This window comes from Medicago truncatula, chromosome 1, assembly GCF_003473485.1.
Source record: "Medicago truncatula cultivar Jemalong A17 chromosome 1, MtrunA17r5.0-ANR, whole genome shotgun sequence".
NCBI lineage: Eukaryota > Viridiplantae > Streptophyta > Magnoliopsida > Fabales > Fabaceae > Medicago > Medicago truncatula.
In genome coordinates, this window is record NC_053042.1 from 9,116,663 (window position 1) to 9,138,373 (window position 21,711).

General features: G+C 32.3%; 1 protein-coding gene and 1 pseudogene across 1 annotated transcript; one reads left to right on the forward strand and one right to left on the reverse strand.

Moving 5' to 3' along the window:
* Positions 1-461: 461 nt before the first annotated feature.
* Positions 462-6,357, forward strand: LOC112418733 (2-oxoglutarate-dependent dioxygenase 19-like; annotated as a pseudogene).
* A 2,794-nt stretch (positions 6,358-9,151) lies between these two features.
* LOC25482283 (LEAF RUST 10 DISEASE-RESISTANCE LOCUS RECEPTOR-LIKE PROTEIN KINASE-like 2.1) lies at positions 9,152-18,967 on the reverse strand. Its single transcript, XM_039833607.1, has 4 exons — positions 18,013-18,967; positions 17,899-17,931; positions 12,071-12,094; positions 9,152-10,525 (listed from the first exon to the last, which is right to left on the reverse strand). The coding sequence occupies exons 1-4, from the start codon at positions 18,863-18,865 to the stop codon at positions 9,273-9,275; spliced, it is 2,163 nt and encodes a 720-aa protein (XP_039689541.1). The 5' UTR covers positions 18,866-18,967; the 3' UTR covers positions 9,152-9,272.
* Positions 18,968-21,711: the final 2,744 nt, after the last annotated feature.

Sequence of the window (21,711 nt, forward strand, 5' to 3'; positions counted from 1 at the left end):
AATTGAATTATTTAAATTTTCGGGTGTGCCACTACACCACTTTGTAGGAATTTGGATCAACCAAAACATAAAATCGATACAAATTGCATAAAATCTCGTAAATTAGACCTATAATTATTGATTTTTTAATTTTTCCGGATGGGCCGTGGCCCAGCCCAGCCCATGAAGGGCTCCGCCACTGTTCATATTAAATAATATACATTACACGTTATGACAATGAGAAAATTATTAATAATTATACCTGAAAATTAGTAATATCAAATAGCATGTTGTGTGTCATTTCCATGTTGGTTCTAATGGTCTTTCAATAATTAACTATAATAATATTCATATTCATACCCGTGCCTATAAATATGTAATTGATATTATTCTTATATTCACATTATTTTACAAACAAATACATTTTATTGTTCTCTCTCTTTTCTTTTTGGTAGAACATTTTTTGCTTCTTTATATTTGTAATGGTTCAAATAAGATCATTTGTATCCAAATTACACTCTTTCCCACCGGAATTTAAAGCTGCCCCGGTTTATTTTAATGTTTCATCTCATGAGGCATTGAGAGAACACCACCATAGTGATAATTATATAGCTTCAAATGAAGAAATACCCACAATTGATTATTCACTATTATTATCTGATGACACTGATCAAAGATCTATTACCCTTGAACTCCTTAGTCATGCATGTGAAGAATATGGGTTCTTCTATGTAAGTTTTTCAATCGATCTCGAATTTAATTTTTAAGCGGAAATTAGAGTGCAAAAACATATATACGATAGTATTTAACTATTTAGATTTATTTTAATACGACTTAAAATTATATATAATAATATTTTATGATAAAACCTAGTTTTTTTTTTATATAAACTAGCGGAAAGACGGGCACGATATGCTAACGCATGTGATTATTCTATTATGTTTGTTTGTATATTTTGATTAAATTTTAAAATATTTTTTTTTGAACAGGAAATTTTTTTTTAAAATATTAATGGAAATTATTGATATATTGATTTATAAACAAAATATTGTCAAGACATATAACAAAATTATGGGTTAATAGGTCTTTACCTGCTATAATATATGTCATTTTCGGTTTTTCCCCTGTAAAATTTTTATTTTGATTCACACCCTGTAATTTTTTTTTTATTTACCCCCTAATAGGCCAAACAAAAATGAAAATTTCTTGAAAAATAAAATAAAATAGGTTTTTGTTTGACCTATTAGGGGGTAAATCAAAACAAAAATATTTTACAGGGGGTGAATCAAAATAAAAATTTTATAGGGGGGAAAACCAGAAATCACCTATATTACAGGGAGGTAATGATCTTTTATTGTTTATTCTAATAATAATTAGTAACATCATAACATAAATGTATAAATGACATGTTATGTAAAAGAAACATTAATTTAAACAAAATAATGATTTATTTAATAATTAAAAAAAAAACCACGGTTCACTTTGTATAAAAAAAAAGCCACGCTATCATAGTTTGTATAAGTAATTATAAACCAACAAAGTCAAATAATCCTTGAAATTAATCGTAAACAATTTGAATCATAATCACTTATAATCCAACAAAGTCAAATAATCCATAAAATTAATCGAATTTGATTAGTTGTAACATGAAACAAAAAGAAAAAAATTTACAGGTTAATTCTGAATTTTGATGTTCCATTTTGCTCATGTTTGTTACTAATATTTTTTAGAGGATTTAAAATCCAATCTTTACCATTATTTTTTGTTCACGTTTGTTACAATTGATCAAAGGTTAAGTGTAACGCCCTCTTTGAATTATTTGATTTATTTAATTATTTAATTGAGTCTAAAATTTATTAAGAAGAGTTTAAAATATATTTATTTGATTATGTGATTTATTAAGTGGCTTATGTTGTTATTTAATAGAATAAGATTTGAAAATAGAAATAAGATTGAGTCGAGAGTTTGTTATGAGATTTTAGAGAGTTTTGGGGGAGAAAGAGAAATAAGATAAAATAGAAAAAGAGATATAAATAGGAGAAACCTAGTTTAGAAAAAACATAAAGTACGATCAATTTTGGAGAAAAGGGAGAAAAAGCCAAGAGAAGAGCAAGAGACCTAGGATTGCTGTGATTTTGAGTTATAAGGTAAGGGTGAGACTAACATTCAATAATCTTGAGTCTATGATTCTGAAAATTGTACTTAACATGTTGTAGGTTTAGTTTTTGAGAATTTGAGAATTAGGGTTAAGAGTGATGATTGTGATGATTTTGAATGAAAGTGAAGTTGAATAATATAGGTTGCTTTTTCTGTTTTTTCTTTTCATCTCTGCCCCAAATTTGAAATAAAAACTGGTATTGATCGGTACAGAATTAGTCTTAGGTGTAAACACGAAAGTTGTAGGTATGTATGTTAGTTTTCTAATGCCGTTGGTCTAACGTCAAAACGATTTATAGAACTTGAGTTATGGTCAAATTACTGCACGTAGGTCACAGTGAATTTTTATGAATTTCAGCACAACTTTGTCCGAATTTGAAATGAAAACTGGTATTGATTGGTACAGAATTGGTCTTAGGTGTAAACACGAAAGTTGTAGGTATGGATGTTAGCTTTCTAATGCCGTTGGTTTGACTTCAAAAGGATTTATAGAATTTGAGTTATGGTCAAATTACTGAACGTAGGTCACATCACAGTGAATAATTGATTATGATTGATGAATTAGTATATGTATGTATATGTTTGTGAATACGATATTGTCCATGATTGATGAAGTGTTATATGTATATATGATGTGTTAAGATGTTGATTACCATTTGATGTTGTTTATATTGTGATATAATTGTATACACAATACTTGAATTATATATGAATATTTGAGATATTGATGACTTGCATTTGATATTGTTATATCATGTTGTTTTGCATACTGTTTATGTTGCTGTTTGTTATTTAACTAAGCTGCATGAGTCGGTCTAAGTTGATTAAGATGATGAGGTTCCAAATTATTGGATTATATAAGAGGTTGTCGATTTAAGATGTTTAAGAAGTCGAGTCCATGCATTAGCATTTCAGCGATAGGGGCTTGATGCTCTGGAGTATATTAATACTCAAATAGCGATAGGGGCTTAATGCTCTGGAGTATATTAATACTCAAATAGCGATGGGGGCTTGATGCTCTGTATTGGTACCACATGCATATAAGAGGTTTAAGTTGCATAGTCGAGTTGGAGTCGCATTTGTCGAGTCAAAAGTGTTAAGTTGTCAAGTTGTTTAAGCTGTGATTCTTTATTTGAACTATTAATGATGTGATATATGATATATTATTATCTATGATGAATATTATGATGTTTTCATGTTGTTAAATATAATTATTGAACTATATGTTTAATATTATTGTTTTGTGAAATCTCACCCCTTCTAAATATTGCGCACCATGGGTAACTTGCAGGTAACCAAGAATAGTTGATGTCGTGTGAGGTTTCCCTCTCGTGTGTCTTAGGTGCTCTGATACGTAACGGGATGAGATTTTGTTGTGGCTATTTTCTATTCCTTTATGTATTGCTTATGTTTTTACATGACTATGATTTAATTTGGATTTTTAAGAGATGTTTTAATGAGGCCTTCGTGCCAAAGACTATTTTAGATGTTGAATAAATTCCGCTGCGAAGTATTAAATATTATGTTATTGATTTATGAAGGATAAATAGTTATTTATTCCATTTACGATTTTTGAAAAGAAGTGTGACATTCCGTTTATGTTGAGAACTCTGATTATTTAAATGAAATTTTTACGTTGGGAAAACGGGGTGTTACATTAAGGAAGAGTAACTTATATTAATAAAATATAATAATAATATTAATAAGATAAAATAATATGGAAATAGTGTTTTTTGTGTAAAGGATATGAAAATACTTGGCAATCTTTCCCGGTTGTATTGAGGGGAACACAACATAGATGTACAACATTTTTTTTTAGGGAAACACAGATGTACAACATAAAAGCGGCTGATAGAAAAGTAACATGAGTTTTTATTTTGTGTTACTTTTTTTTTTGAGATTGATATGTGGTTACGGAGGGTAAAAGAGGGTTAACGGGGACGATCATTAGTAATCCACGTGTTATTTTATAATTGGCTAACAATAAGAACAATTCGCAAGGAACTGTGTGTACGTTTTCTCCTTAAATTAAATTTATTGTTGAATTTTTGTTACATGTGTTATTTGTATTTAAAATTAAAATTTAAAATTAGGGGTATTTTTGGAATCAAAATTCGAACCCAAAAGTATACTGAAAGGGTAGTTTTTTTTATATATAGTATAAATATACAACATAGTGATTGCACTGGCCTACTTTTTAGAAAAAATTCAATTATGAACATAATTAGAGACAAAAGAGTGAACATAATCTTCAATAGTGATTTATCAAGCACTTATATCAATTATTTATTTATTAATTTACGTTGTCTGCTTTTTAAAAATAATATTTATCTTGAAATAATTTTTCTTTAATTATTTGTCAATATTATATAGTGCACCCTTGTGAAAATTTAAACCTTACAACTAATATCAGGTTTAGGCCATGTGTTATGTTGGCTAGCCCTCATATAACAATTTTTTATATAATATATGTTTATTTGACTTTATATATTCATGCAGCTGGTCAACCATCACACCTGATGACGTACTTAAAAGTGTTTTGAATGGAATTTCTGATTACTTTGATCCAACAACGATTGATGAGAGAAAAATCTAAGGTAAAAAGGGTTCATCAGATAAAATCCGATGGGGGCTAAATTCCAATGATGGGGAAAATAGGGAATATCTCAAAGTTATTGCACATCCAGATAAAGCTCCTTCCAACCCAACAAGTTTTAGGTATGTATGACCAAAATAAAGAGCTTTTAATATAAAATGAAAAGCTACCGTAATTATAATTTGAAATCACAAATATTTATATACATAATTTTAATCAAAATCTAATAAATTTTATAGAATGTACAGTTCATATTTTACACGTGTTAGTACAAAAAATAAAATAAAATAAATAGCAGATAGACAGACACGGAGTGCATCTGAAACCTAGTATTATATAACAATTATATATAGACAAATGTTGAAAATTTATTTTAATTAGTTTTGGAATTTCTTTAATTAAGTTGTAGTTTAAATTTAAATTTAAAAAAATAAAAGAAAAAGGTGTTGTTAAAGGTAGATAGATTCTTCACAAAAAAAAAAAAAAAAGGTAGATAGATTTATATAAGAAAATGTACGAGCAGAAGTAGTTATAGGTAATTAGTTTTGAAACTTCCTTTATATAGATATTCCATTAATTTATTTCAATGTACATTTGGTCATTTTGTGTATCAGCAAAACTATAGAAGAATATTACAAACAAATGAGAAAGGTTGTAGCTGAGCTAGCAAGAGCAGTGTCAAAAAACTTAGGGTTTGATGAAAACTACATAGAAAAAGCATTCAACATGAAGTCAGGTTTTGATGTGATGGCCATGAATCTTTATCCACCCAATTCTAAATCCAAGAGTGATATTGGTATCCCTAGCCACACTGATCTTTGTGGTAACCCTAATGCAAGATGTAAATGGGGTCTCCAAATCCTATCACATAAAGGAAATTGGATTAATGTTCATATTCCTCATCATGCTATACTAATCCAGCTTGGTGATCATCTTGTGGTACTTTTTTTAAGACAGTGTCTGGTAAAATCAATTTACTAGTTTATAGCTTATAGATGTTTTTTATTGGCTTATAATTTTTTCTGATAAGCTACTTTATACGGCGGTTGAACTTATAGTTTATCAGCTTTCTCTCAATTTTACCATTATAGCCGTTTATGTCATTTTATACTTAGCAACTAGTTTAACAGACAATTGTACTAAATAATTCGTACTCGAAAACAATTTGGATCTGAGTATTCTAAAATTAGCAATTCAGTTTCAAGTTTAATCGAATGATATTACTCAGCTTACATATTTTCAATACATATACTTAGATAACAATTATTAAAATCCTCTACAATAAAAATCTTTTCAAGAAAAGGAGTAAAATCCAATAAGTTTCATATTACGAATAATATTTCTCCCATATCTCTAATTATCTTCTTTGATTGTAGATTTTAACTAATGGGAAATATAAGAGTCATGTCCACCGAGTAATTGTTAACAACAACAAGGTGCAAAGGATCTCTGTTGTTACTCTTCATGGACCTTCGTTAGACAAATTCATTGCCCCAGCTACAGAATTTGTTGATGATAAAAATCCAATGAATTACATTGGAATGACATATAAAGAATCCTTGGTAGCAAATGGTGGCAATGTGATTGATGTGGAGTCATCACTTGAGCAAATTAAAATAGTCTAGTTAATATTACAATAATTAAAAGGAAAAAAATTGAGCAACATAATGTATGGAAAAATTACTTTGTTGCATGTATCAAATTAATCTATTTCTGTATTTTTAGAATTATTTTGTTACATGTATCCCAAAGCTACTCAAGTCCTACGTGTGTGTTAATCCTTGTGACAGTAATGTATGCAAAAATTACTTTGTTCTCACTTTGAATGTTGCTCAAAAAGATACTCAGTACAAATGCACGAGTATAGCGCGGGGCTTTTTTCTTTTGCATATCCAGCTTATATCTGTTAAATATTAAGGGTATGTACAACGAATATGCACGAGTAACCATAAGAAACATTTTTTTATGACCAAATCTTCTATGATACATCATCTTTCCAGAGCACACATGGTGAGAAATTGAGAATATGCACAAATATGCTCAAAATGAATGAGAGAGTATTACTAATCCTTTTAGGCTCTGTGAAACAATTCAACTGCAGAGATTTTAAATTCTTTTGTCATTTTTTTTGGGTGAATAAAGTTTAGGTGAGTTGGAGTATGTGAGCTCACCAAAGCTACAGTCGGCTCAAGGCGTTAAGTCTGAAATGGTCAAGTATCTTCCCTCACTGATTTTGCATAGACACTATACTCAATTGAAGCATGAAATTTCTTGAAGGTTGAGACTTTGTTGTGTGTGTGAATTACATGAGGCGATAGAAAGAGAGAGTCGTATAGTGGCTGTGCGCCGATGCTTGGCACTGATAGTGATAGGTGGTTTCCCATCCATACCCATTGCTCACAATGACTTCTACTATACTAGGGTCTATAGTATTAGGCTTTACTCATTTGCGTTCTTTCAAGTTCTTTAAGATTTCAATGAGGGGTTTTGTTTTTAATGGACTTCTTGTAGTAGTTTATGACTCGTGCTTTCGTTGCTTGAAAACAAAAGAAACACTCTGTAGTGAACATATTCCAGAAACTACACAATGCATGACATACCCTGTGATTGCTTATAAGGCGTGAATAACATGGTTTGGTCAAGAAAAAAAAGTCCCGTTTACATCATTAGATCACAAGAGGCCATACCAGATTAGCATAATAAGACCACCACTCTTTCATGAGCGATATGTCTAAATTCAATTTGATAAATTGAAACATCCTTAGTTTGCAAGAAATAGCAGAACAATGCAGGACCAATAATGAATTGTTAAACTTGCACATACAGGTTAGAAATCACAGTTCACATCACCCTAAAGTTGCTTAAATTCAATTACTAATAGCAGAGTAGGCCACTGACATCAAAGGCCTAAATTGAATTTAAAGATTAGGCTTATCTAAAGTCCATAACAGTATTTTAATGAAATTACTTTTTTTTTTGTTTACATGTTATTTTACATGCATTTCAGAATATATTAGATATTGTTGGAACAAAATGTGTTTCACAATAAACCTTAATAAGTTTTGATGATAACAAGGTTTTAAAAATTGTCAATTGGTTATTGCTAATAATTGTTCAAGTGTACAAGACCATAGGCAAGTCAATTAATTTCAATAGGTCTTGGAAGAACAATGGAGAGCAAAGGAATCCAAAGCATCTGAAGAAAACTGCGTCTGAAGCTAAAGTGCTTCTGAAGCTGGAGTGCTTCTGAAGTAATGACGTCATCAGAAGCAGAAGCTCATCAGAAGCAGAAAACCATCAGAAGCAAGGTTTTCATCAGAAGCGAAATCATCACCAGAAGCTACAATTAATCAGTAAATTTAATTTGGAGATTCAAAGTAGCTGGTTCTCATTTCAACCTCGTCTAACAAGAACGAAGATTTGAAAGGGAGGTATTAACGGTCATTTGAAGAGCACTGAGTACTTGTCATTCTTTAACAAAGTTGACAAAAGTACAAGTGTACAACCACTACCTCCACTACTCTGTTTTTGTCTACGCTACAAGACAAGACAACAGCCATGCCTGCAGAAATGTTCCTTCAAGATGGTAATGAATTTGAAGCTATTTTTTCAAAGGACTACACCCAAATCAGGCAAAGAATTACTGGTGGATGATCAAAGGAATTCAACGACTCTTTAGACGTGCTAATCATCTCAACGTCTCTTACACACGTCTATATAAAGGAGTGAAGACTTGAAGATTGTAGATAGAGATATACAAGTTAAAAAGCGCCAAAACTCTGTCAATTTGATTCTACAAAGCACATTGAATTTCTGCACTGATTTGATACATCTTAGAAATTCACAAGTCTAGAGTCATAATTACATTGTATTTGTGAACACCACTGATTGTATATCAAGTGTTCAAGTCAAAAATATTTCTCTGTATTTTTGTTTGATTAGAAGCCTCTTGCCTGCGTGCTTGAGCATTGGAAGACTCTTGCCTGTGTGCTTGAGCATTTTTGAGAAGTCTCATACTTAGAGAGTATTGAGCATTTGTAATCTTTGTGATTATAGTGAAATCTCCTTGGAAGTGCAAGGGGGACTGGACTACTTCCGATTTGTGGAAGGAACCAGGATAACTGCTTGTGTCTCGCTTTTCTTTTCTCTGCTTTGATCTTTTCCGCTGCATATCTGATTCTGGTTATTACATCAGAAGCACTTCCAAACTGCTTCTGAAGTATTATCATAAGAAGTATTTTTAGAGAAAAAGAAAACACAATTCAACCCCCCCCCCCCCCCTTCTTGTGTTTTTCTCACCTTCAGATATATATATATATATATATATATATATATATATATATATATATATATATATATATATATATATATAAGTATTAGATAGACAAAACTGAGACTAATATTTTACCATTACCATTAGATACATACAAGTAGCTAGAATGAGTTAGGGTTATTAGATTTTAGATACATCAAACATAATCATGAATTCAGTAAACCTTACATAAGAACAAGTATTCAAAATATGGCGGATTCTAAAAAATTACATCTTTGAAGAAATATTCTCTAGTGAAGGACTAGTTATGTTTTCCCCAATATCACTAGAACTAATGAAGTCACTTGATACTCTTTGGTCGGAGTTGGTTGTTTCATCCGATGAAATCATTTCATCTGGATACAAAGTTGGCTCCGAAGGCATTTCAAGGTTTTCAATATCTCCTTCAAGCATCTCCACTACTTTACTCATGGAGGGGCGATCGTTTGGGTTAATTTGTATACACCAAAGAGCGACCATGACCATCTTCTTTACTATTTTTATATCCTCCTCTGTAACATCTTCTAGTTCTATTTCTGCCTCTTTTTGAAGTTGATCATAAATCCAAAAGGGAAAATAATGCTGGCTTGAATGCGCTGCATGTGGGTTCATGTTTTTCCTCTTGCTTGCCATTTCCATCAAAAGCATACCAAAACTATAAACATCAGCCTTATACGACACTCCACCAATATTTTTGTAAAACAATTCAGGAGCCATATATCCAATTGTGCCTTTGGCTGCAGTCATTGTGACAATGCTATTCGTAATTGGATATAGCTTTGCGAGTCCAAAGTCAGATATCTTTGGAATAAAATTCTCGTCAAGTAGGATATTGTGTGGCTTGATATCAAAATGCAAAATTTTCATTTCACATCCATTATGGAGATAATCAATCCCACGAGCTACTCCAATTGAAATATCGTGCAATTGGTTGTAGCTTAAATTTATACTCCCTTCTTTAGAGAAAATATATTTATCAAGAGATCCATTACGCATAAATTCATAAACAAGAGCTCGTTTTGACCCCTCAATGCAAAATCCAAGTAATTGAACCACATTTAAATGATGTATTCTTCCAATAGTTGTGACTTCATTGATAAAGTCTTGCCCATTACCTTTGGACTTGCCCAACATCTTTATTGCCACACAAGGGCCGCTGCGAAGGTTCCCTTTGAAGACAGTGCCAAAACCTCCTTTACCCAATTCCTCTTTGAATCCTCTAGCCATTTTCTTAATTTCTCTGTATGAATATCCAATGGGCATGAGGTTGTTTTGTTGTAGATATATTTCGATACATTCATACATTGACCAATGTCTTTTTAGCCACTTGTATATCAGCAACGCAGTAAAAAAAGTTATCCCAAAGAGAAATCTAGTCCCCAAAAATAATGGTAGAACATAGTGCCCTATGGCCAGTCCTACTTTATAGTTTGTACGACCTTCATAAATTGAGTTTGGCCCTTTGATTATTTCAATTAGTCCTGTAATTTTACACCAACAACATAAATATACATAGCAGTAAAATTTAGGCATATTTTTGCAAACTTAAAGGTTGTGTTTTTCAAGCTAATATTGTTATCATGCAGTGTGATTCTGCTGAATTGCTTACTACTAAATTAGAGGAATCTGTGAGTGTTTCTGCTAAGATGCCTAGCTATTATTAATAAAATCAAGGAACCTGTGACTGTTACTCAAGTGTTAGGACCAGACAAAGGAAGGATTCAGAAAGCTAATAACTCTAAGCATTGTTCAGAGGCATGCAAGAAAAGTGTCCAAATTCTTAATAAATGTTGAGGTTATGTGGTGGACTCTGACACAACAGATGGCATTATGGATCCTGACACTGACAATGAAAAGATGAATATGCACCCTGTGGCTTTGAAGTATTTGGAGGCTCAACCAGATGCTCATCACCAACCTAAGTCCAACAGGAAGTCAGGAAAGAGTAGCAGCTCCGCAAGAGGCAAAGGCTCTGATGGCATTACAAGTAGTGAGCACATCCAAACTTGTCTCAAAAAGGGTGTAATCAAAAGCAATCTCAAATATGTTTGATTGCAAGGAGATGTTTCTTAATATGTGCTAATAGATTTGTTTGACAACTTAGTTTAGATAGTGATTTGATTCTTTGTATATATGTTGTTTTAGTTGAGTTTGGTTATAGTTTGACTCCTTATATGCTTTAATAAGGTTCAGACCTACTCTTGCTTTGCTATTTAATTTTTGGCTTAATTGCACTTTTGGACCCCTATCTTTCCAAAAGTTGCGGTTATGGACCCCTAACTAATTTAAATACAAAACAACCCCCTATGTTTTGATTCTTTGGTAGTTTTGGACCCCCAAGGCAAAAAAATAAAATAAAAATTGACACGTGGCAGCTCACTTAGGGTGCCACTTCAGCGTTGACCGAGTCAACAATGGATTGGGGGTCCAAAACTGCCAAAGAATCAAAACATAGGGGGCTGTTTTGTATTTAAATTAGTTAGGGGTCCATAACCGCAACTTTTGAAAAGATAGGGGGTCCAAAAGTGCAATTAAGCCTTAATTTTTCTAGCTTTGATAAGAAAAAAAAAAAAAAAGAGGCTCCCTTCATAATTATTATAAGGCTCTTATTAAAGTTTGCTCCCGGTTACTATTTAAACATTCTATAATAAGCAATTATTTATAAAAAAAATGTCAAATGTTTCGATTTTCAATGCATTTATTACATATTTTTTCATAAATACTTACTATTTATGCTCCATAAAACGTGTACTCGTTAACAATGTTGGATTTATTTTTTAGATAATAGCTATTTGATATGTACACGTTTTATGGAGCATAAAAATAACGTGTACATATCAAATAGTGATTATAATACTTACTATAATAGCACACATACTTGTGTTGTGGTACTAGTTTAGTGGTAAAAACATAGTCCTGTAACCTTAACATATACGGTTAAAATTCCATCATGGACTGTTGTATATCGTCAATAGTGCCACTTTAATTAATAATTCCGACAGGAGAAAAGGTTGATTAGAACTCACCTATCCGGATAGCAGTGATTGTATCTGCAGAAAAAATAAAAAATTAACTTAGGTGATATTAAATGATTAAATTAATAATTTTAAACTCAATGTTTTTTTTCTAAAAGAAATATATAAATGGGCATAATTGTTTTCATCCAATATAACAATAGTATTCATCCAATCCAATGTTCCAACCATATTTTGGAAATTATACCCTATATCCCTACACTTCAACCTTCATCCCAACAAATTATAAAAAATGTCAATTTTACCCTCTTTTTAATTTTGAATTCACCCAACAAAATGATTTCACGTGCATAATTTTCTATAGAAATTGAAAAATTCATTCAACATGTAAGCATCACAAACTTCATTGCTTTGCTTTTGGAAGGATTCAATTCCCATCTTAGATTGTTTCTTTAAATGATTTTGATTCCATTCTACCATTGAAAGCAAAGCAATGATCTATTGTTTTGTAGTACCAGATACGAGTTCTATCCTCTGCCTTCTAGTAAGCAATGATCCATTGAAATCAAAGCCTTTGAATTGTCATTAATTTTCCCAATGATATAGTAAAGCACTTCCATGTGAACGTGAAAAATTATGTTATGGGTGTTGGTTATGGATGAGAAATTGGATTTTTGTTTTAGCAAAATGGAATTAGAGAGATAAGGATAATCGAAATTGGGTTGTTGTTTGGGTGGAAGACTACGGTGGAGGAATTTACATGGTGGTACTGACGGGCGTGTAAGGAATCTTTATAATTTCAAAAAAATAATGATGTACATAAACTTTTGTTGGGATGAGTGAAAATGAAAAAGGGGTAAAATTGACATTTTCAATTGTTTGTTGGGGTGAATGATTAAATGTAGGGGTATAAGGTATAATTTCCCCATATTTTATACGATTCACATAACAATAACACTCATCCAATGTATTCAGTTTTGAAAATTTAAATTACCTAAATATCTTTGAAAATTAAATGTTTAGTTGAATTTAGTTTTCTATTCAATCAGGGCTAAAACAAGTCTCATAGCTCAGAGATCTTGTTACTGAGGTGCCTATTCACAAATTTAGAGTATGAATTTTTTTTACGAATATACAGTATGAGACAAATCCTATTTTTTTTCTTTCTACAAACATAAATCTAATTCATTTCATGTTAGAACAATGCTTTAGATCTAGCTTTATATAAGCGTAAAAAAACATGTGTTTTATATCACCTTATTAAGGTTGTGAGAAGTCGTATTAATCTCTCTCCTAGAAAACTCGATATAATAGTTTTTACAAAAAGACAATAAAATATTACGACAACTAGCTAATATATATCCTAGATAAGACTGATCATGCAAGGTTGAGTTAAAGGAGTCCACCACACTAGAGTGAAGAGTTATGACCCGATCAATAAAACAAAAGTCATATGAATAAATAGTCAATTTCCCTCCTGAATTTGTAAGTTTCATCAATTATCCTCCTGAAATTAACAAAACTTCAATTATCCCCCTGAAATTTCACAACGTTAGTCAATTTATCTCCTCCGTCAAATTTTTCTGTTAGTGAACATAACGTTTTGCAAATACCCCCCTGAAATTTTGCACTTATGTGCAAAATGCTTCCCAAACTTAAAAATTTATATTATTTTTTTCTTAAAAACAAACAATTAATAGTTAAATATAAAAGCTAACTATTAATTTTGGAGTTTAGAAAAACTACATATATATATATATATACATCAAAATAGAGAAAAATGTGTATTTTTAAAGTGACAATAATGATTATTTCTAATAGACAAATTATTATTTTTAGAGGTTTATAAACAAATTAATAATCAGATTTAAATTTATATTTTCTCCTTCACCATTTTAGTCTTTTAACTCCTCCAACTCCTTCAACAATTTGCTCAAACCATTTAAACTACACAACCTCCAATATTAATCCACAAATCATCCCATTATTGTCACTTTAAAAATACATATTTTTCCCCATTTTGGAGCCTATTTTGATGTATATATGCATGTAGTTTTCCCAAATTTCAAAATTAATAGTTAGTTTTAATATTTAACTATTAATTGTTTGTTTTTAAGAAAAAAATAATATAAATTTTTAAGTTTGGGGGGCATTTGGGGGGTATTTGCAAAACGTCATGTTCACTAACAGAAAAATTTGACGGAGGGGGTAAATTGACTAACGTTGTGAAATTTCAGAGGATAATTGAAGTTTTGTTAATTTCAAAGGGGGTAATTGATGAAACTTACAATTTTAAGAGGAAAATTGACTATTTACTCAAAGTGATATCGTAACTTTTAATAATTCTGAGGGACTTTTGAGCAGCTTGAAAGACGGAAATAGCAATTGCTTGAAGTCGAATTCCCTCTCCCATTCAATAGGTCCTTATATGGTAACTTCTAATAAATTTGAGGGACTAATATATGTTGCCAGGTGTAGTTTTGAGTTGCTAATGAAAAACACTTTTGACTGCTGAAAATTTACTGTGTCCCGACACCTCCTCATAGGTGTTAAGTATATTTTTCATGATATGAGCTTCACCATCAAGTGAAAATAAAAAGTGGAAGAAAGTAGCTGCCCCTCTACACACCCGGAGACCATGCAAATTCCCTCTTTTCACCTCCTTACCAACAAGGGCAGTCAATCCTTGTGCACGGAGAATAAGCAAATATGGTCGTTAAGGATCTCCTTGAACTAAAACGTTAAATTTCACTGAATCCATGCACATCATGATCAACGCCATCAATTTCTCTGAGAAACCCAACTTGAAAATGATATGTCATGAGCCTCACTCATCTATTTTTAACGCCGCCTCTCCAACTTTTTCCTTCCTCTTATGCTTCAAGTAGTGAATTATTTCATTTACTATCATTTAATTATATATAGAACGACCAGACAAAAAAGAAGATTGAACAACAAAATGCATTTATATGTAAGTATCTTTTCGGTCCATTAGCAAGGACTTTAGAGATCACCTTATACAAACACATTGCACAAGGATATAAGTTTCCAATCCTTCCTTCGGAATCAAAACAATATATGTGTCATTCAATTCTGATGGGAAGACCCCACACTCCAACCAACCCGTCCCAACTTCGAAGAACCTTAGTACTCTGTAATGATTGTAAAATTAACTACAAAATTGGATTGAAGGTTTCTCTATTTATTCCACTCACTCTAAGCAAATCACTTAGAATGAATTGATAACAAGTGCACCTCATGTCTATGTTTGTCAGCTTGTGTCTTCATGTATTGTTGTGCTTTGATCAGATTAGCTTTGGCATGTGCTAATGTTATATCTCTGTCTTGTAATTGTTGTTGAGCCAGTGTAGTATTTCCTAGGGAATTTGCTTGCCTGAGAAGTGTAGGAGGGTCCCTCCCATACACTAGCATAAATGGTGTCATGCCTAAACTTGTGTGGAAAGCAGTATTGTACCAATACTCTGCCCAGTCTAGCACCTTAAACCACCGTTTAGGATTTTGAAATGTTAAACATCTCAAATACATTTATAAAATTTGGTGATAACTAGACTGAAGATCCAATTTTTTAAAATATTGAGCTCCAAACAACTCATCTAACAACTCATCTACTGTAGGCATAGGAAAAGAATCCTACACAGTTATTGCGTTTAATGCTTGCAGAATCTCCAAGTTCCATCTTTCTTCTTAACCAACACAATGGGGGAAAAAATGGACTGATGCTTGGCTAAATGATACCTTCTTCTAGCATTTCTTTGACCATTAGTTCAATCTTCTCTTCTGGCTCAAAGGGTATCTGTAAGGTCTAACTTTGATAGGTCCTGAACCTGGTTCGAAGGTAATCCGGTGATCTTGCTGCCTCAGTAGTAGCTTCTGTGACTAATAATATGTGCATGTGATGTACTTGAGCTTGTTGTGGTCGTTTCATTTATCACCTTGTAAAGTAATAAAATTTCACTGTTTAAAAAACTTTAGGCTTTGAGACTTATAGTTAGCTACATGTGGCACCAAAGTGGCTAACCAAGTATCCCCCAATATGAGATCAGCTCTTACTATTGCTAGTAAGAAAACTGGTAATTTCAACTCCTGGCCTTGAACGGCTACCTTTAGCTCTCAGATGGAACCTTCTGATGTAAGAGAGTTACCATTTCCCACAAGCACTTTGAATATTGGAGCAGGTTCGAAATCCAATTTGAGAAAATGAGCGATTCTTGGTTGTAGAAAGTTATCTAAACTTCCTCGATCCACCAAAATCTGAATTGGTGTATTACCAATGTGACCAACAAACTTAATTGGTCCCACCCAAGTGGTTTCTTTCAAGGTATTTAGAGATATATGAAGTTCTAGATCTTGTGGCTCAGTTTCATATTTCTCTTCATCCCTTGTGGCAGGGGCTTGTTCTAGATGATCTTCTTCCTCAACATAGAGTAACATGATATGTTTATGTGGACATTTGTGGTTGAAAGACCATTTATCTTCACATGTATAACACAAGCCCTTCTCTATTCTTAACTGCACTTTTTCTGAATTGATTCTCTTAATATTTTTTATTTATTTTTTTAATATGTGGATTAGGCTTCAATAGAGGTGTAGGTAGCAGAGGTGGTTGAGTTGATCTATTTGGGGTGGGGTTATTTATGGGTTAGGGTTTGAAATTATTTAGGTAAGTGTTGGTTTTGGTTGGTTTTCATTTTTCCTTAAATAATTTTGCCAATGCAAGAACTCTCTGATTGAAGGTGGTGTGTGTTTGTGCTATAACCTCACGTTCCAACTCAGGGTTTAATCCAATTACAAAACAATCAAGCATAGCATCAGTACTCAACCCATAAACTATGTTAGCTAGTGAGGTAAATTCCATGTAATACTCATTAACATAATTCTTTTGTGACAATTTAAACAAAGTAGCACGAGGACATTCATACATAGAAGGGCCAAAATCTACCTGAAATGCTTTAGTGAAGATCTTCCATGACTGAAAGGGGTTTGTGTGTTGCATCATCTGGTACCATGATACCACCTTCTGATCCAGATGAACTGTTGCAATCATCAAACGTTCAAAATCTGGTGTAGCATAATACTCAAAGAACAGTTCAGCTTTGAAGATCTACTCGATTGCGTGAGTGCCATAATTGCGGATCTCAATCCTACTGTTTATATATTACTTAGCAAAACCAATACCACCCTGGTTTCTTTCACACATAATCCTTCAATCTGATATTTGTGAAACATGGACTTTTTTGTTTCTTAATCAATTCTGTTTCTTTTTGTCCTGTAGTGATGATTTGGATTTCTTTTAGATTGTCCAGCTGGCCTTCTTCAATTAGTCCTCTTACATACTCCTCCCAAAAATGCTGGAAGAACCCTGGATTGATCCCATTCGACCCTGTAGACTTATTCAAATCCATCTCACTCAAAGCTCGTTTAAATTCATCCCCGTTAAATTGTCTCGCACGTTCTCTATTTGTTCTCCATTGTAAAGCTCGTTTAAATTTGTCCCCGTTAAATTGTCTCGCACGTTCTCTATTGTTCTCCATTGTAACACATGGCTCCATAACGCTTAACACTGACACATACATAACCCCTTCCCACTCTACCCACCAATCCAACCCCCTCCCCCCCCCCCCCCCCCCCAAAATAATTTTTGGATTTAATTAAACTGTCAGATCGTTCAAAAAATTAGTTATATGATAATTAATATAAATTGCTGTAAAAAAAAAAAAAAAAACCAAATTCACACGCATACACATGATTAACTTGATATGTTGATAGTCTTTTATTACACTAACAATATATTAAGATAAAAAACATAAATTAAAAGAACTTTGTCCAAAACAAAAAATTAAGGAGATAAAAATTCATACCTTTAGCATATGAAGTTAGCTGAGACCATAACCCTGCAAACCAAAAAATGTAATTAATGAGTAACAAATTGTAAAAATCTGGATCAAAACTAGTTGAAATGATCTTTAGTTTACCACAATCACCACTGCTCCAATATCCCATGAAAGTATAGCAGTGGGGATTTATATTGCATTGAAGTTCTGGATCGTTGGAAGAAGCGTTGAAGAAGCACGGCGCTAAATCTAGACAAAGATTTTTGCAAGAAAGATGCAGCCATGAAACCTCAAATCCATAGACTAACGCCTTGTGAATGGCATCATAGGAAAGATCGTTTCTTTGCAAACCAGACAAAGAAGTGGGAGTAACCAATTTCACATGACAACCAACTTGAAAGTCCTCAGCCGTTAAATCACCAACTATAGCATAAATATAATTGCCTTTGGATTTGGAGTGTCGATTGAGACAAGGTGAAGTAATCACATAGTTGGAATTGCTAGTGACTTGATTGGTACAACTCAGGTAAACTATATGCTCAAAGAGAAGTTCATGGGAACCTGTGCCGGCACTGAACATTCGTTCTTTATATGAAACAGCATGATATGGGTCATTGCAAAATTTGTTGTGGTAATCATAAGTATCACAGAAATTAGATCGAGACAACGAATGGCGTGGAAGTGAAGAGCAATTCATTTCTTGAACTCCAGGATCAACCAGTCTGATTGTAAAATTGTTGTAGTTGATGGAACGGACATTATATTTTGTGGAGTACAAATATAAAGTTGTCACATTATTTTCACAAGATAGTTCATACTTGCTGTTACCGCAGTGTATTGGATCATCTTTTAATCGAAATGGATAACTTATTTTTGATATTTTGCCACAAGATGAAAGTGCACAATCATGCTCATAACTAGAACTGCAAGTAACTTTCCAGAATAGAAACGAAAATGGCAGCAACAGTAACAATATCACTCTCACCCACCACATAGAGGAAAATCTGTTTTTGGATAAAAATACCTGTTCCTATATTTCGTTTAGGAATTGCATTTACATAACATAATAGTATTGTATTCGTCAAATGATTTTCAATTAAGGGGTAGTAACTTCCTAAATTTTTGCTTGATTTATAAAGTTTTTTGGTTCATATCTAGACACACACCAAACATAATACCGATACATAGTATTTTATTTTTGTGTAAGCCGGGTATCCTCCGCGTGTAACAGCTGAGACTAATTCCTTGAGCATACCCAAGACTGGATACCCAAGAATTTAACGTTGCTGCATACCCAAGACTGGATTCGAATCCAAAACTTTGGTTAAACTAGAAGAGACTCGTTCCCCATCTCTTCTAAGCGCTTAATACTATAGATTATTGAAACTTAAAATATATGTTATGGTCTGTGCAAAGTACACACATTATTTTTTGAAAAGGGGTCAGTTTTCACACACATGCAATCAATTAAAAAAATTACTCCATCCGTCTCAAATTGTATGTTGCTTTAGAAAAAATATTTATCCCAAATTGTATGTCGCTTTACAATACCAATGAAAAATTAATGTTATTTTTCCTATTATATCCTTAGCTATTTATTACTCTCTCTTATTTCAATTCCTTTATTTATTTTTCCCATATCATTTATTGATGACAATTTTGTAAAACAACTCATAATATCTCTTTTCCACACAATATTAATTACATATCTTAATATGTGTGAAATACTCAAAACATCATACAATTTGGGACGGAGGAAGTAGTATATAATTGACTATGTCAGCTTCATCTGTACACACAGCACTCTCGCAAAGGCGAATGCTCTGTTTTTTGACCGTTTGTTTTTTAATACCGGTTTTAAGATTTCTGATACGCTGACGAACTAATAAAATAATGTCATTTTAATTATTTAAATGTCTTTATTTTATTTTTTTTTTAAAAAAATCATTATAAATTTTTTCATAATCAAGATTCTCTAAAACAATATTTTTGTGCTCCTAAACAAATATATATACACATTACCAACCATTAAGAAAAAATATTAAATGTAGTGCAAAAAAAAAGGGGATTTGGGCTGTTGCTCACCAATCCCATTTTCAGGATCACCTCTGGTGCTTTTGTAATTTAATAAAATATATGGGCACACACCTCACGTTTAGGAATCTTTAATACAATACATGCTTGATCATTGAGCATGGTGGGTTGATCTTTTTTTGACTTTATAAAATATAACTTTATAAAATATATTCTTGATCCCTAATGCCACTATGTTATTAAAATAATCTTGATGCAGCCCATTGTAATAATCATGTTCTGTCCTTATCCATTTGTATGTTTAGATTAAACTGTATGTCTTTACTTTTGAAAATAATTTGGACCATAATACCATATCCTCAATTTTAATCTTTTTGAGTCTCTTTCTTTTCTTGAGCAAATTAAATTGCATGGCAATAGCACTTTTATCAATAGTAGCAACAATCATGAAGAGTACAGAAATTCATCTTGAGGACCTAATCAACCTATTATTCGATTCCCCTTCCAACGAAACAAAGACACACAAGATCAATGTGTCTATCCTTAAAGTACCTTGAAAAACATTTTTAAAATCGGTTCTAGCTATGAATAGATTTAGAAAACACCTTACCAAGTTCGAGAGCTAGTTTTTTTACGCAAGTTCTTTTAGGCTTTTTCGGTGGCTCCTTCGGCTTTTCAGATGTTGAGTGTGGACGGAGCTGATCGTTTGATGCAAAAAATCATCGTTGGCTGCTCTTTTGATCTCTGTTGGTGGTGATGGAAAATTGATTGTTGTTGATTTTTCGCAGGGTGTTTTGGTGTATTTTATTTCTGGTGTAATACTTGAGATTTATTTCCCTAATTATATATAATATATTTTGCCATTCATAAAAAAAAAAAAAAACACCTTACCAAATCTTATGACTTCATTTTTTAACTTGGTTAAAAGGAACAAAATTACAAAGTTTCTAGATCAGTTGAAAAATTGATTTTACATACTTGATACTACTATTAAGTAGTCTGTTTTTAAATCGGACATGTAATCAAATTAAAATATATTTTTTAACTGAGTTAAAAAGGTGAAACGGCACTAGTTATTGGGGGTGGTAGGAACATCAGTTTGCATTTGAAATTTGAATAGGTCGTTCCTCTAGGATTAAACTCTCTTATGCCAAGCTCATTAGCCAAATATAACAACACATTTATTATGAAGATGTATTGATCTTGTGATCCATGTGGAAGTAAAAATATATGTAAATTTATCATATTCAGATGGGTAAAGACAAACCAAATACTGAGTTGTTAATGGGCTTCATGTGTGTACAGTGACCAAGATTATTACAATAACATAGTGGCATTAGATATCAAGAATATATTTTATAAAGTTACAATATTTTATTATGAAGAAAATTTTATAAAGTTACAATAATCCATGAGATAAAAAAAAAATCACCGCACCATGCATATAGATCAAGCATCTATTGTATTAAATATTCTAAAACTTAATGTGTGCGAGCATATATTTTATTAAGTCACAATAGCCCATACAGTCAAAAATAGAACACTCCACTTTATGATTGTGCTGTGTGTATTGTTTGTGTGGAATGACCCCGTTTGCATATGTGTGTGTGGACACCCTTACCATCTCCCACCGGCCATAGACAATTATCATTAAGTTTAGCAGTCATCAATATTGGATAAATAGGAATAGCTTCCATCACATTTTTCCCAAAGTCACCAGTCTAGAACTAACTTGCTCCACCCCTATAAATGTAATAAGCTTTCTTAGGAGCCCTCCTAATCAAAGGAACACCAAGACACTATTCA